The sequence below is a fragment of the Meleagris gallopavo genome, chromosome 8, assembly GCF_905368555.1.
Source record: "Meleagris gallopavo chromosome 8, MGAL_WU_HG_1.1, whole genome shotgun sequence".
Taxonomy (NCBI): Eukaryota; Metazoa; Chordata; class Aves; order Galliformes; family Phasianidae; genus Meleagris; species Meleagris gallopavo.
This window is the reverse complement of record NC_139411.1, coordinates 21,629,557-21,642,358: the sequence shown is the minus strand read 5'-3', so window position 1 is coordinate 21,642,358 and position 12,802 is coordinate 21,629,557. Positions and strand designations below refer to the sequence as shown.

General features: G+C 59.3%; 3 protein-coding genes across 5 annotated transcripts; 2 read left to right on the top strand and 1 right to left on the bottom strand.

Annotated features, from left to right (window-relative positions):
- Positions 1-320: 320 nt before the first annotated feature.
- MARVELD1 (MARVEL domain containing 1) lies at positions 321-2,610 on the top strand. Its single transcript, XM_010714735.3, has one exon. The coding sequence runs from the start codon at positions 453-455 to the stop codon at positions 981-983; it is 531 nt and encodes a 176-aa protein (XP_010713037.2). The 5' UTR covers positions 321-452; the 3' UTR covers positions 984-2,610.
- Positions 2,611-3,828: 1,218 nt separating this feature from the next.
- On the top strand, positions 3,829-8,993 carry ZFYVE27 (zinc finger FYVE-type containing 27). Of its 2 annotated transcripts, XM_010714734.4 has the most exons (12): positions 3,829-4,153; positions 4,221-4,291; positions 4,378-4,564; positions 4,685-4,780; positions 4,946-5,058; positions 5,733-5,863; positions 6,181-6,252; positions 6,423-6,443; positions 6,631-6,775; positions 7,047-7,093; positions 7,902-7,983; positions 8,196-8,993. In XM_010714734.4, exons 1-12 carry the CDS (start codon positions 3,936-3,938, stop codon positions 8,258-8,260), a joined length of 1,248 nt encoding a protein of 415 aa, XP_010713036.2. In that variant the 5' UTR covers positions 3,829-3,935; the 3' UTR covers positions 8,261-8,993. The 2 variants fall into 2 exon arrangements, with proteins under 2 accessions (XP_010713036.2, XP_085085822.1); XM_085229696.1 differs by lacking the exon at positions 6,423-6,443 and having other exon boundaries at positions 3,832-4,153.
- Positions 8,994-10,646: 1,653 nt separating this feature from the next.
- Positions 10,647-12,797, bottom strand: SFRP5 (secreted frizzled related protein 5). 2 transcript variants are annotated; one of them, XM_010714602.4, is made up of 4 exons: positions 12,177-12,797; positions 11,837-11,962; positions 11,512-11,589; positions 10,647-11,293 (listed from the first exon to the last, which is right to left on the bottom strand). In XM_010714602.4, exons 1-4 carry the CDS (start codon positions 12,694-12,696, stop codon positions 10,953-10,955), a joined length of 1,065 nt encoding a protein of 354 aa, XP_010712904.1. In that variant the 5' UTR covers positions 12,697-12,797; the 3' UTR covers positions 10,647-10,952. The 2 variants fall into 2 exon arrangements, with proteins under 2 accessions (XP_010712904.1, XP_003208135.2); XM_003208087.5 differs by lacking the exon at positions 11,837-11,962 and having other exon boundaries at positions 12,177-12,795.
- Positions 12,798-12,802: the final 5 nt, after the last annotated feature.

Here is a 12,802-nt window from a genome sequence, read left to right as displayed (position 1 = left end):
GAGAGGGCGTGACCGCACCGCCTTTCGAAATGGTGGGCCACGTGGCGCCAGTGACGTCAACAAGGCGGGGAGGGACGGCTGGGCGCGGCTCCGCTCCCGGGCGTGGCCGGCGCGCGTCACCCCGCAGGGAAACCCCGCGTGACGTAACGAGGGAACCCCAGCGCGCGCTCCCCGACGGCGCGCTCCTCCGTTCTCCGCCGTGACGTCCCGCCGAGCTCCCCGGTCCCGTGGCGCGGCAGGCGGCGGCGGCGGCGGCCGGGAGAGGACGCGGCGGGGGGCGGCCGCGGGGCCCCGCGCGCGCAGTGGGCCGGCGGGAGGCGGGGCGGGGGAGGAGAGAGGCCCCGTGCGGGGAGGACCGCTCGACGCCAGATGTTGGGCAGCGGCCAGCCGCCCTCAGTAAGTGCTGCCGGGGCGCCGAGTCCCTCCCGCCCCGCAGCAGGCAGCGCCCCGCCATGGCCCGCACGGCTCCCCCGGCCGTGCCGCCGCCGCCCCCGGGACCGCCGCCCCGCGGCTCGCTCGGGCTGCACCGCGCCTTCCTGCGGAGCCCGCTGGGGCTGCTCCGCCTGGGGCAGCTGGCGGTGGGCGCCGCCTTCTGGCTCACCGTGGCGGCCCACTGGTACGAAGGAGCGGCCCACTTCGCCCTCTTCGCCGCCGTCCTCGTCTGGCTGCTCACGCTGGGCCTCTTCGGGCTGAGCGCGCTGGGGCGCTGGGAGCTCGTGCCCTGGCTGGGCTCCCGCTGGCTGCTGGCCAACCTGGTGCACGATCTAGTGCTGGGTGTCGGGCTCTGCACGGCCGCCGCTGGCATCATGGGCCACAAAGCTGGGCAAAAGAGCTACTGCAATCTGCCGGGCTACAGCCAACGCTGTCTCTACGGAGCCTATCTGGGAGCTGCTGTCTGCGGAGCCGTGGCTGCTTGCCTGTACCTTTTCTCCGGGCTCTACTGCCTGGCACGGCGCTGCCGGGACCAACGTGACATCATCTGAGCCCCGTGGCTGCCCTGCTTCCTGAACATGGACGGACCGCGGCCCTGCTTTAGGACGTGGTGACCCCGCTGCTCTGTCCCCTCCCGGCTGCTGCACCGCGCTTCCTCCACTGCCCCCTGCACGGATGGATGGACAGATGGATGGAGACCTTCTGCCAGGACAGTGGGCACCGACTGCTGCACCAGCTCCTTTGCACCCTGCACAGAATGACAGATGGACGTAAGCAAATCAGAGGACCCAAGCAGGGAGCACCCAAGTGGACCACAACTGCTGGGAGCCCCTTGGGGCCCTGCCTGACTCCTGCCTTGGGTGTGCTCAGGTGGGTGCCAACTCTTTCCCTGGGGAGATGAATGCTGTGCTGGAGGAGTGGAGTAAAGCTGGGCCCTGCCCTTACCCTGCTGGCAGCCCTGAGGCCTCCGCATTGCCTAATGGAGGCTCTGCTGTGCTCTCAACTTCCCCAGCTTGGGCCCCTCCTCCATGTCTGGTGTCTTCCTGGAACCCTGTGGGCACAGCCCTTACCCACCCTGGGCACAGCCTCGCCAACTGTTGCTCCTGTGCCAAATGCCCTATCCCACCTTGAAGCTGTACCCAGCAAAGCCCCCATCACCGTTGGAGCCCGTGGCAGGGAGGGGGGCTGCAGGCTGCCTCTGTGATCAAGGCGGGGCAACAAATTCCTCCAGCCTTGAGGTTTGTGCTGCTCTGGGGTGAGAAAGGTGTTTTTGTCATCCCAGCCTGGAGCTCGGTGCTGCTGCCGCATCCTTTGGCTGGTTCTGCACTAGGAGTGGGGCTCTCATCCCACCACAGAGATGGTGCCTACCCGAGGCCTGTCTGCTCCAGCCAGAACAGGCACAGCTCACCCTGCCTGGCTCCACAGCACTTGGATTGTCATCCTAGAAAACTCTCTTTGTTGTGGGACTATGTCTCCATCTCCATCACTGTGCTGCCCGCAGACCAATAATGGAAGGGTGATTGCAGCAGTGCCCTTGTAGGACATAGACTCTTTGTGAGGGGAGGGCTCCGGTAGTGAGGCCTGGACCAACCACACAGGTGGCCAGGGCCATACGGGGTCAGTGGAAGCATTGGGCAGCCAGAGACTGGCAAATGTTGAAGGAGCACCATGCCGGAGCTGCCTTGGCCACCAGCTGTGCTCATCCTGCTTGAGGACACATTCTCCCATTGCTTTCAGGGCAGAGAAGGACTGCCCCAGCCCCTGCATAGGCTCAGTTTGGAGGACTGTAGCCCCCACAGCTGTCACCTGGTGCCTTTCTGTGGGGGTAGCAGCAGCAATGGCATGGAGGGACTGGGTTGGCACTAGATCACAGCTTCCATCACCAAGGGCTGTCTCAGCAGATACCTGGGTGCTCCTGCACTCTGCCAGCCCCTGGACCACCCCCTGGCAGGACGTGCTGTCCCTACTCTGTGTCAGGGCTGGTCCCAGACACTGCTGGCCCCTGTGTGCTCTGGTGCAGCCCTGAGGCCCGGGCTGCCTGCATGCAGCGAGGCTAGTGCTGCCAAAGTGCCTTGCCCCACAACCCCACACTGCCTGTTGTACCTGCCACCGTCTCACTGCAGCCCCTTTTCTGGTGCCTTTGGATTCACATTCCAAATAAAGCAACACTGATGCTCACTTGGTGTCTGGGGTTTTGTAGCAGGATTGGGACCTGCAGGGGACAGGAGATGAACCAAGCTTACACTCGGCTTTGCAGCCTTGGGGTCACCTCTCCTGAAGCAGTGGTTGCAGGGGTCCAGTGTATTCTGAGGCTGTGGGTGGACTCCTGGTGCTGAGCCACTGGTCTCTGGAAGAGGGATTCAAGCCCCTGCCCCTGGGGATGGACTGCCCCAGCCCTGCCACTCGCTCCAGGGATGGGGCAGAACTTGGTGCTTGTGTATTATAGACTCACCAAATGATTCTCACAGTGTGTACACATATCTGGGATTGCTGTGACCCAATCACAAACCTTCACACCCAGCCTTTTTGAACCTCATTAGGTTCCTGGGGGCTCACTTTGCAAGCCTGTCCAGACTTCTCTGGATGGTATCCCTTCTTTTTCAGTTGTATCAGCTGCACCCTGCATCTCAGTGTCATCAGCAAACTTGCTGAGGTTACATTCAATCCCACTGTCTATGTCATTGATAAAGATGCTAAAGCATACCAGTCCCAAGATGGATCCCTGGGGAACCCCACGTCACCAGTCTCTCCCTGGACACAGAAGCACTAGCAACAATCCCCCAGCTGCAATCATACAACCAATCCCCAGTCCACAGAATAGTCCAGCCTTCAAATCCATACCTCTACAATTTAGAGGTAAGGATATGGATGTGGTCTCCTCCTGCAGACTAGAGCTGTGCGGCAGGAGAACGCAACGAGAACCACACAGAGCTGCATTCCTGTAGGCTTTGTTTCTCCTGGGCTGAAAAGGTCCCTTCCTAGGCTGGAAACTGCCAGGACTCAGGAGGGCCACGGACCTGACACCTCCCAGGGCTGGGTGCTTTAAGGCCCAGCATCAGACACGGTTCTCTGCCTGGCGCTGGGGTGACACAGGGCCATGCACCACAGGATGGGCCCTGCTCGCAGTGAGCTGGAAGCAGGAACACGTGCTGCTCTGCAGGTCAGCTCCACGCAGCCAAAGCTGGGAGTGAGAGATGAACCCGGCCTCCTCCGGCGGCTTCCGAGCTGAGCTGGGCCTCCCCGCGGGGCCAGAGTCGAATCAGACCCAGCTCAGCGCACGGCCCCACACGACGCTCCACCGGCCAGGCCCAGCACAGACCTCTACGGCCACTACCCGGTTGCCGCCACTTCCGCCCTTTTACCAGCACTTGGGCGGGGCTTCCGTCCTCATCCCCCCATCCCGGCTTTTCTGATTGGCTGAGTGCCGCGCCGCCGGGTGATGTCACGGCGCACCTGGCCGCTTCCTGGAAGCGGGGCGCGGTGCGGGTCCTGGGGGGCCCGGTATGCAGGCGGCAGAGCGGGACGGAGCGGCCGGCGGCCCTGAGGCGGCAACGGCAACGGCAACGGCAACGGGGGGCGGTGAGGCTTCGTCGGAGCCGCCATCGCCTCCCAAGGCCGCCGCCGCCTTCGATCTGCTGGACCTGGTGCGGAGCTACCGGCGGCTGGAGCTGTACCTGGAGCCGCTGCGGGATGCGGCTGACGGTGTGCGCTCTCTCCTCCGGTAGGTGCGGGCCGGGTCTGGGGTTGGGGCCGCGGCTCCCGCACCTCACCATCTTCTGTCTTCACAGGTGGCAGCGGCCCTTGTGCTCTCTGCTCGTCTGCCTCGGCCTCAACTTCCTGCTCCTCACCCTCGACCAAGGTGTGCATGTGCGTGTGCGCGTGTGTGCGGCAGTGCTGGGCTCCTGCCCGCCGCCCTGCCAGCTGATGCTGTGCTACTCCTCCCAGCCGCCTGGTACTCAGTGCTGGCCCTGCTCGTCCTGCTGCCGGCCCTGCTGGGCTACCTGCAGGAGACGTGCCGCGTCCGGCCCTCGGAGCGGGAGCTGCTGCGCAGGAAGTACCACAGCGTGCGCCGTGAGGACCTGCGCAAAGTGCAGCTCTCACGCCAGGAGGCCCTCGCCCAGGTCAAGTGCTTGTGAGTATCTGGCACCCTCCTGTCCTGCGGAATCAGCTTCCCTGAGTCATGTGGTGTGAGCAGAGCAAGCCAGCGTGTGTGTTCGTGAGGCCATTTCTTGACTCTGTGGTCTCGTTTCAGCCTGATCCAGCTGGAGGGGTTCCTGAGCGGGCTGTGTTACAGCTGTGAGGCAGTGTACCGAGTGCTGTACTGGGAGAACCCTACTGTCTCTTCCCAGTGAGTAGGACTGCATTGGGTGCCCTGTGCTTGGCTCAGCAGGGAGAGGGACCAGGCCAGTAGAGCTACTCTTGGTGCTTGCAGAGAGCAAAGGACAAGGAGAGGGACAATGAGTTTTACGCTGTGGGAAAAACTGATTTCTCTTGACCTGCTATTCTTCCCCAGGTTTTACGGAGCGCTGCTGGGCTCTGTCTGCATCCTTTATCTGCTGCCGCTCTGTTGGGTCATGGCCATCCTCAACAGCACTCTCTTCCTGGGCAACAGCCAGTTCTACCAAGGTAAGGGCTCTTTCTGGAGGGAGCCTGTGTAGGATGGGTTGTGCAAAGGCCCTTGAAGCTGTGGACTCTGTGCACATCTTTTGTCAGTGACCTCCTGTGAGCACACTTTCATGTGTCTGCCATGGGCCCTGGACCTCTGAGAGCGCTTAATGTTCTGGGGTCAGCACCCAGCAGTGCAGGGTGGGTGGTGGGGCCCTCGGGCTTGGATCTGAGGGGTGGGATTCTCATCTTGCGTGGCTCCTGTTGTGGGTGCTTTTTCCTTGTACTGTGATGTACTGGGACCTGGCAATGCAGCCTGTATGTGAGCATCACCTCCCTTCCCTGGCCTGACTCGGCACAACTTGAAATACTCTCAGTGCATGTGGCAAATGTGTGACACCAGCCCGCAAGTGCCCTATTGGATGGAAGGAGAGCTGCACAACATTTGTCTGTCTGAGCTTCTGATGTTCCCTGGTCTTAACTGGGGCAGGTGGGGAATTCCCTCCTGTCCCCAGCTCAGTAGCTTCCCTAATGTCTGTGTGTGAGCCAGAGGGCTCAAGGCACTGGACAGAGGAAGTCTGCGGGAGCTGCTGACCTATCTTGAGTGCTGGAGGTTGGTTCTTGCAGCCATGTGTGTGGAGGGGCTGGAGGAAGGGGAGTGGAACTCTGATCCAGCTGTGTTCCCCCCTTACCAGTGATAAAGGAGCTCAAGGCCTCGGTTGAGCAGAGTTTGGGCACCAAACCCTTCGAGAGCGCTCCAGAGCCTGTCAAGCCTCTACCAACTGATGCCCCACCAGACCGGACCCCCACACCCACCAGCACAGAGGTGAGTGGTGGCAGGGCTCGGAGATGTGGAGTGGGAGCTTCAGCTTCAGCTCTTGTGTCTGGTTTTGCTTCTGTCCACCTGCACACAAAGTAGCTTTGCTGGAAGCCTATGTGCCTGGCTTGGGAGCCCGTCTTAAATTGCCTTGCTCTACTGGGATTTTCACCCTGCTATGTGTTTGGAGTTACCCTGAGGAGGCAGGGGCTCACCCTACCTTTTGATGCTCACTTTATGGGTCTGCCAGTGAGCTGCCTTGAAAGTGCGGCCCCTACTTTCAAGGGAGATGAAATAGGACAGGACTAGCTCTGAATCTCTTGCAGGATCTTACCCCTGGCAGTGTGGAGGAGGCAGAGGAGGCAGAACCTGATGAAGAGTTCAAGGATGCTATTGAGGTTTGAGCCTGGTGGGAGTGGGCTGTGCCTGCAGGCCAGGCAGTTGGGGCAGAGGACTGCTGTGACGGGGCAAAGTAGATGCTTGGGGAGGGCAGGTGTGGGGCTGGGCACCTCTGCAATTTGACCCCATCTCTACTGCCTCTCCTCTCTGTCCCATGCTGCGGGAGAAGGAGAACCAGCTGCTGGTCATGGTGAGTACTGCTGTGCTGAGGTGTGCAAGAGGGCATCTCTTCCCAGCTGGAGCTGGTAGCCTTTGTCTGTTTTGGCAGTAACTTGTGACGCTGACAGGTGAAGCCTCCTGTTTTCATGCCTGTCTCTGGGGCAGGCTGCCCTACACCCCCCCACTGTTCTCTGTTTATCTGGCTTTGCTCCTTACAGGAGGATGATGAGGGCTCTCAGTGTTCAGCAGACTTTGACCTCAGCCTCCCAGACAACGGTTTTATGAGCAAAAACGATGTGATCCGCAGCAAGGTGTCACGCCTGACTGAGCGCCTGCGCAAGCGCTACCCCAGCAACAATTTTGGTAAGGCTGAGAGCAGGAGCTGCCTGGGGAACCTCAGCAGTATGAGGTCTGTGCTGCTCCTGTTGGTGACCACTGAACTTGGGAGAGGACAGAGTGACATGTTACCTGCTAGGGAAAGCACCTTAGTGACTTCCTCCAGTGGAAAGGGTGTTTGTAGCTCTCCTGGGGGCAGCAGGGTTGGGAGAGGGTCTTTACAACAAGTGTGGGTGCTCTTATGCCTCAGGATACCAGGTAGCAGGGCCTTGCCTGACCTCTGCTCTGTCTCTTCCAGGGAGCTGTACAGGTTGTGGAGCCACCTTTTCTGTGCTGAAGAAGAGGGTGAGTCTTCAGTTTCTCCAGCTCACTAGCCACACTAGGGCAGAAGTTTTGTGTTGTGTCTGGCTTGTCCTGGCTTTTCTTGTTGCTAGGATGGCTGTTCTCAGTCATGACCCAACAGTGGATGACTTCAGCTAAGTGCTGGGTGTTGTCACATACCTAAATGGTGGTATTTTGCTTCTTTGGAAGCTGCCTCAATCCAAACCTCAATGTGCTACTTCTGTGCCCTAGTTTGGCCCATTCTTGTTACCTGAGCACTTTCCTGGGAAGCAGAGATTGGGTTGGTCTTTGGGCTCCTGAGGAAGTGGGAAGAAGATTCAAAGCCACCGTAGGGTGTGTGACTAGAGGAGCAAAGCCATCCCTGTAGTCTGAGCCCCTTTGCATAATGCTTATCATATAGTTCTGGAAAGGGTGCATCTCTTGCCTTTTCCAGATGTGCACTGCAGTCCTCCTGCTGCCCCCTAATCTCCAGACATGTGGCCCCCTCCCCTTTCCTCTTGAGTTAGTCTGCATGTCTTGGATTCTCTGGAGCTTGCATCCCTCCAGAATTAAAGCATAGGAAATGGCAGTCTATCAACCTCCTGTGGCCTTTGGCTTCAGTGCTTTCCTGTGATGTTAGAATGTACCTGCCTGTAGAGCCAGTGTTTAGTCCTGGTGTCACTGGTGGATGGCATCTCTTGTCACTCGGGCTTGCACCCACTCTCCCCTTCAGCAGGGAGCGCTGCCAGCAATGCCTCGGTACTGGAGTTTGCTGGAGTAGACCCAGCAGCTGCCAGTGCTCTTAATATCTCATCTCCACTTCTTTCCATAGCGGAGCTGCAGTAACTGTGGAAACAGCTTCTGCTCTAGGTGTTGCTCCTTCAAAGTTCCCAAGGCTGTGATGGGAGCCACGGGTGAGTGGAAGGGGGAGAAGAGCAGAGCCTTCCTCTTCCCAGCTGTGCTGTGTGCTGCAGGGATTTGCCCCAGCCCTCATGATTGGGGGCAGGTGCAGTCTGGCTCAGAACAGAGCCCTGATGGGTTTTCAGCAGGTTGTGGCTGAAATCCCTGGTCCTTGGTGGGTGATGCAGTGGAAAGGGAGACATCTGACACCTACTTTCCTTTCCAGCCCCAGAAGCTCAGAGAGAGACTGTGTTTGTGTGTGCTCAGTGCAACCAGATGCTCATCAAGTGACCGAAACAGCATATGGGGGCTGTGTTGCCTCATGCCCAAGGACAGTGGGAGCCCTGCCCTTTCTCAGGGGATTGTAGGCTGCTTGGTTCCCAGTGTGGTACTGTGCTGCCAGAGGACACAAGCACTTGCTGCTCCCCCTGCTAGTGCTCACTTGAGGGCAGACCCAGGTTCCTCGCCATGCAGTGTGCTGCACTAGCTGTTTCCTACAGCAGAGCACTGCCCACAGCTGTGCCCCACTGCTGCAGCTGCCCTGCCAGCCTGGCAGCTGCTCGGGAGGCACTCCCTGCACTGACTGCATTCTGCCCTGAGCTCACCTAGGGCCTGGCTCTGTGATGGAGGAATCATCCTTCCTATTTCTGCTCCTACCTCCACCTCCTGGGAGGTGCAGAGCAGCCTCAGGTCTCTCTCCCAACCTCCCTGATGAGCACTGTGTGGGGAGACTTGTTTTTGGGATCAACTCAGAGCTCTTCCCAGGAACTGTAGCCCTTGGTCTTGGCTCAGCTGAAACCCTGCTCATCACTCCGTGGTTCCACTGTGTTCATGTTTAGTTCCCCCCTTATCCCCCATATTCAGCTGTAGCATAGGAGGCAGACGGGTTTGGGCTGGGCTGTGTGATTGGTCTGCAGCTGCAGCAAGAGAAGAGGCATGAGTTGGTGCTGCTCTGTACTTAGTGACTGCTGCTTTCTATTACAGATTAATATATAGAGAATGGCCAATAAACCTACTGCCCACAGCTGGCTCTTGTCTTCCCCTAGCAAATGCTGTTCCATCACCTGCTGCCTCTGTGGCCTTAGTTCCTCTGTCTCATATGTGGCTGTATCTGCCACCTGGTTCTCTCGTTTACTGTGGTTTTCATTGTGACACACAGTGGTCTTGTTTGCCCTGCACCCAGGGCTGTGTGGAGCTGCTCTGGGCCAGGGCCTGATCATACTGGGCCAGGAATGAGGTTCAGCTGGGCTCACTCCTTGCCCTACCGAGGTGGTGGTCCTGGCAGCTGCCCACGCACACAAGGGTGACCTTTCCCTGCTGAACAGCAAAGCTCCCAGCTATCCCAGGAATGCGACTCTGGCTGCCATGCAGCTGGGAGTGCCTGTGGCTGGGCCCCCTGCCAGCCAGCTGCAGTAGGGGGGAAGGAGGGGGGATGCTGGAGCCCTTGGGCTGGGACACCCACTGCTCTAGGCATGATCTGGATGGGGGCACTGGTCTCAATGCTCCCCATAAGCCTGAGACCTCCTCATGGCTGTGGCCCCTGGACCCACCTCTTGAGTGAGCTCTGTCCTTGCGAAATTTTGGGGAAAGCTGAACTCTGCAGAGATGGGCATGCCCACGTTGTGCTGGGTGTGCTCCAAAGGCACTGGAGTGGGGGAGGCAGTGTGCAGAGGGGCAGGAGGTTATTTCAGCTCATGGTGGGGGACAGGGAGAAGTTACTTGTCTTTCTTGAGAAAACACTTGGTGAGATGGATGCAATGTCCATGTACGTCTAAGTCCTCCTCAGAAAGATGCTAATGACGCAGAATACAGAGGGCTACAGATAAACACGGGCTGTGGGAGATGGAGTTTTATTTGTGTGTTTCGAGTTGTGCAGTAAATGGTATTATTGATGGCGTTTATTCCAATGGCAGTCTGCTTAGCAGCCTTGTTGGAAAATGCCTTCTACCACTGTTTGAATTTTCAGTTTTTTTCCATGCTGGCTGTGGAGAAGGGAGGGTGCAGGAACCACCTGCCCCAGGCAGTCACAGGGGCTTGCTGCCCCCCTCCTGTGCTGGCTGTGGGACAGGAGTAAATCCCGCTGTCAGCATCAGTGCCTGCTGTGGCCTGCCCTGCAGTACAACAGGAACAGAGCTCATTCCTGGTTGGGGCAGGTGCCTGGTGCCTTGCTGATGGGGCAGTGCAATGAGAAAAGCCAGGCATGGGGTGTCCTACAGCTTCAATTCCTCTCACCTCCACCTGAGAAGCTGTGGTGAGGCCACCTGGTGCTGAGTAAATATCCCGGTGTCTGGATATCCTGCCAGGATGCTCTGTAATGCAGCAGACTCAAAAATACACTGGGTAAACAAGGCTGAGGGGGACCCTGCTGCCCACCTAGAAACCAATTTGGTGCTGCTCCACTCCCATGCTGCAGGGCTGGAACTCCTGGGACCCAGGGCTGAGAGGTGCAATGTCCAGCTCTGCACCCTGCTGCACTTGGTGCGACCCTCACTCCATGTGTCCCCCAGCCCTCAGATTTCTTTCTCCCTTTTTCCCTGCCCCTCCATGGTTACTTCCTAGGTGCTGGAAGCAGGGATCGAGTAGGGACTGTTGAGCTGCCCTGTGCCCTCCTTCCATGTGTCCCCCAGAATGCCCTAAGGTTTTGGAGCCCAAGAACCACAGAGAGCTGGATGCAGGCTTATTTCAGACAAAATAATTTACTCTAGTAGGCCAGGGTGTGGAGTGCTGGAGAGCTGGGGCCATGCAGCTCAGGGCTTTCGGGAGCTGAGGCGGGCAGTCTGTGGGCACAGAGAGCAGGAGTATGGGAGCTGGGCAGGGTTGGGGTCTGGGGTGCAGCTGAGGTCAAGCAAGGGTCTTACATGCAGTTAGGGGACTTAGGGGGCTGCAGGGGTCCTGGGTGCAGATCAGGGCTTCCTTCAACGTTGCCTGAGTGCATAACTGGGGTTGCAGAGCAGGGCAAGTGCAGGAGTCCTGGGACAGAACCCTAGTGCTGCCCAGCACCGTAGAGCAGGGGATGGTATAGGGGACAGGGATAGGAAAACATGAACTTGACGGCGAACTTCATCTCTTTGTTGTGCTTCCGCCAGGGGTAGATGGCAAGGAGCAGCAGGCGGCCGCCCACCTTGCGCCCCAGCACCAGGAAGCTGCCGCTTAGGTTGTCGAGCTGGGGACAGGGGCAGGAGCCCGTGTTCCTCATGTGCAGCACCATCTTCTTGGTGTCCTTGCGCTTCAGGGGACCCAGCTTCAGCACCTTCTTCTTCTGGGCAGCCACCAGGCGCCTCTCTCCATTCTCCTCTATCACCTCCTTGATGCGCATCTTCACCACTGTGAAGTTAGTATGGACCCAGTGACCCCCCACATATTCTACCTGTCCCCCCAAGATGTCCTCTCTTATGGTGCACCCCATCCCCCGTACATAGGGTCCAAGGGAATGTGTCCTGTGGGGATGTCCCTGAATAGGAAAGCCCTTTATCCAACCTCCCTGGGCTGGTCTGGGGGCAGCTGGGACTGTCAGGAGGCTGGGGTGTCAGGGGAGCACTCACCGAAATCACTGGAGCACATCTGCTGCATCATGCCATCCGCCTTGTGCTCCATCTCGCACTGGGTGCAGATCTTGGGCACTGCAGGGCGAGAGCAGCCTCTGTCACCAGACACTGATGGCTGTCACCTGCGTCACCTCAGTAGGGACACTGCAGGGGAGCAGCCCCTCTGTTCCTGGGAAGCTGTGCCAGGTGACGCAGGGACATTCAGCACCACATGTTTAGGAGTTCCAGCACCCACTTCCCAAGAGGAATAGGAAATGGGGGACCCTGCCTGACTGCCGATGCTTTGGGGTGAGGGTGGCAGCAGGGTAAAAGGTGACACAACCTGATCCTGACCCAAGGCTGCCTTCAGATGACATCCCTTCCCCAGCCTGAGGGGACCTGCAGGGATGTGGGAAACGACACAGGTGCAGCGCTCCGGGCTGGATGCTCTTGGCTGTGACGGTACATACTGAGAGGAAGGGGACAGCACTGTGACAATCCCGTGGTCCCGCATTCACCCCAGCACCCCACTGCCGACCCACTCACCTTGCCCTGGGGCAGCTCTGTGCGTGCAGCTGGGTGCGTAGGGTTGTAGGAGCAGGGATGGAGGCTCCTACAGTTGCCCCAGTCTGCACAGGGATGTGTGCGCGACCCCAACCCATCGCGGTGCTCGTCCTACTTACCCGGTGGTGGGGTGGCCTGGTTGTTCCCAAACTGCACGGTGATGCAGAGGTCGTGGTCAGAAGGAAACTTGCCACAGTGCAGCATCTCGGGCCAGGGGAAGCCATAGGACTCCATGACGGGCGCACAGGCATCGCGCACCACCTCACAGAGCGAGCGGCATGGGTAGATGGGGCGGTCGAGACAGACAGGGGCAAAAAGAGAGCAGAGGAAGAGCTGCGTGTCGGCGTGGCACTGCTTGGCGAGCAGCGGCACCCAGCTGCTGGCCTGCTGCTTGGCCTCAGCCATGGACTCGTGCTCCAGCAGGTTGGGCAGCCGCATGCGCTTGTAGCCCACATCGTGGCACAGCTGCATGTCTGCCGGGATGTCGACACACTGTGGCTCCCGCCCGTAGAAGCGCCCGCGGGGCACGTTCTCCGGCTGCCAGCCATAGTAGTCGTAGTGCTGCCCTTCGCCTCGTGCCAATGCCAGTGCCAGCAGTGCCAGTGTCACCGTGCCCGCGGGGCCGCTCGCCCGCAGCATCGCCGTGCCTGCCGAGTGGGACGCACGGCCGCTGCCTGCTCCTCCGGCACCTCCCACGCTGCCCTTTCAAAGGAGCCCGCAGGCATCACCGGCAGCCAATCTGCTC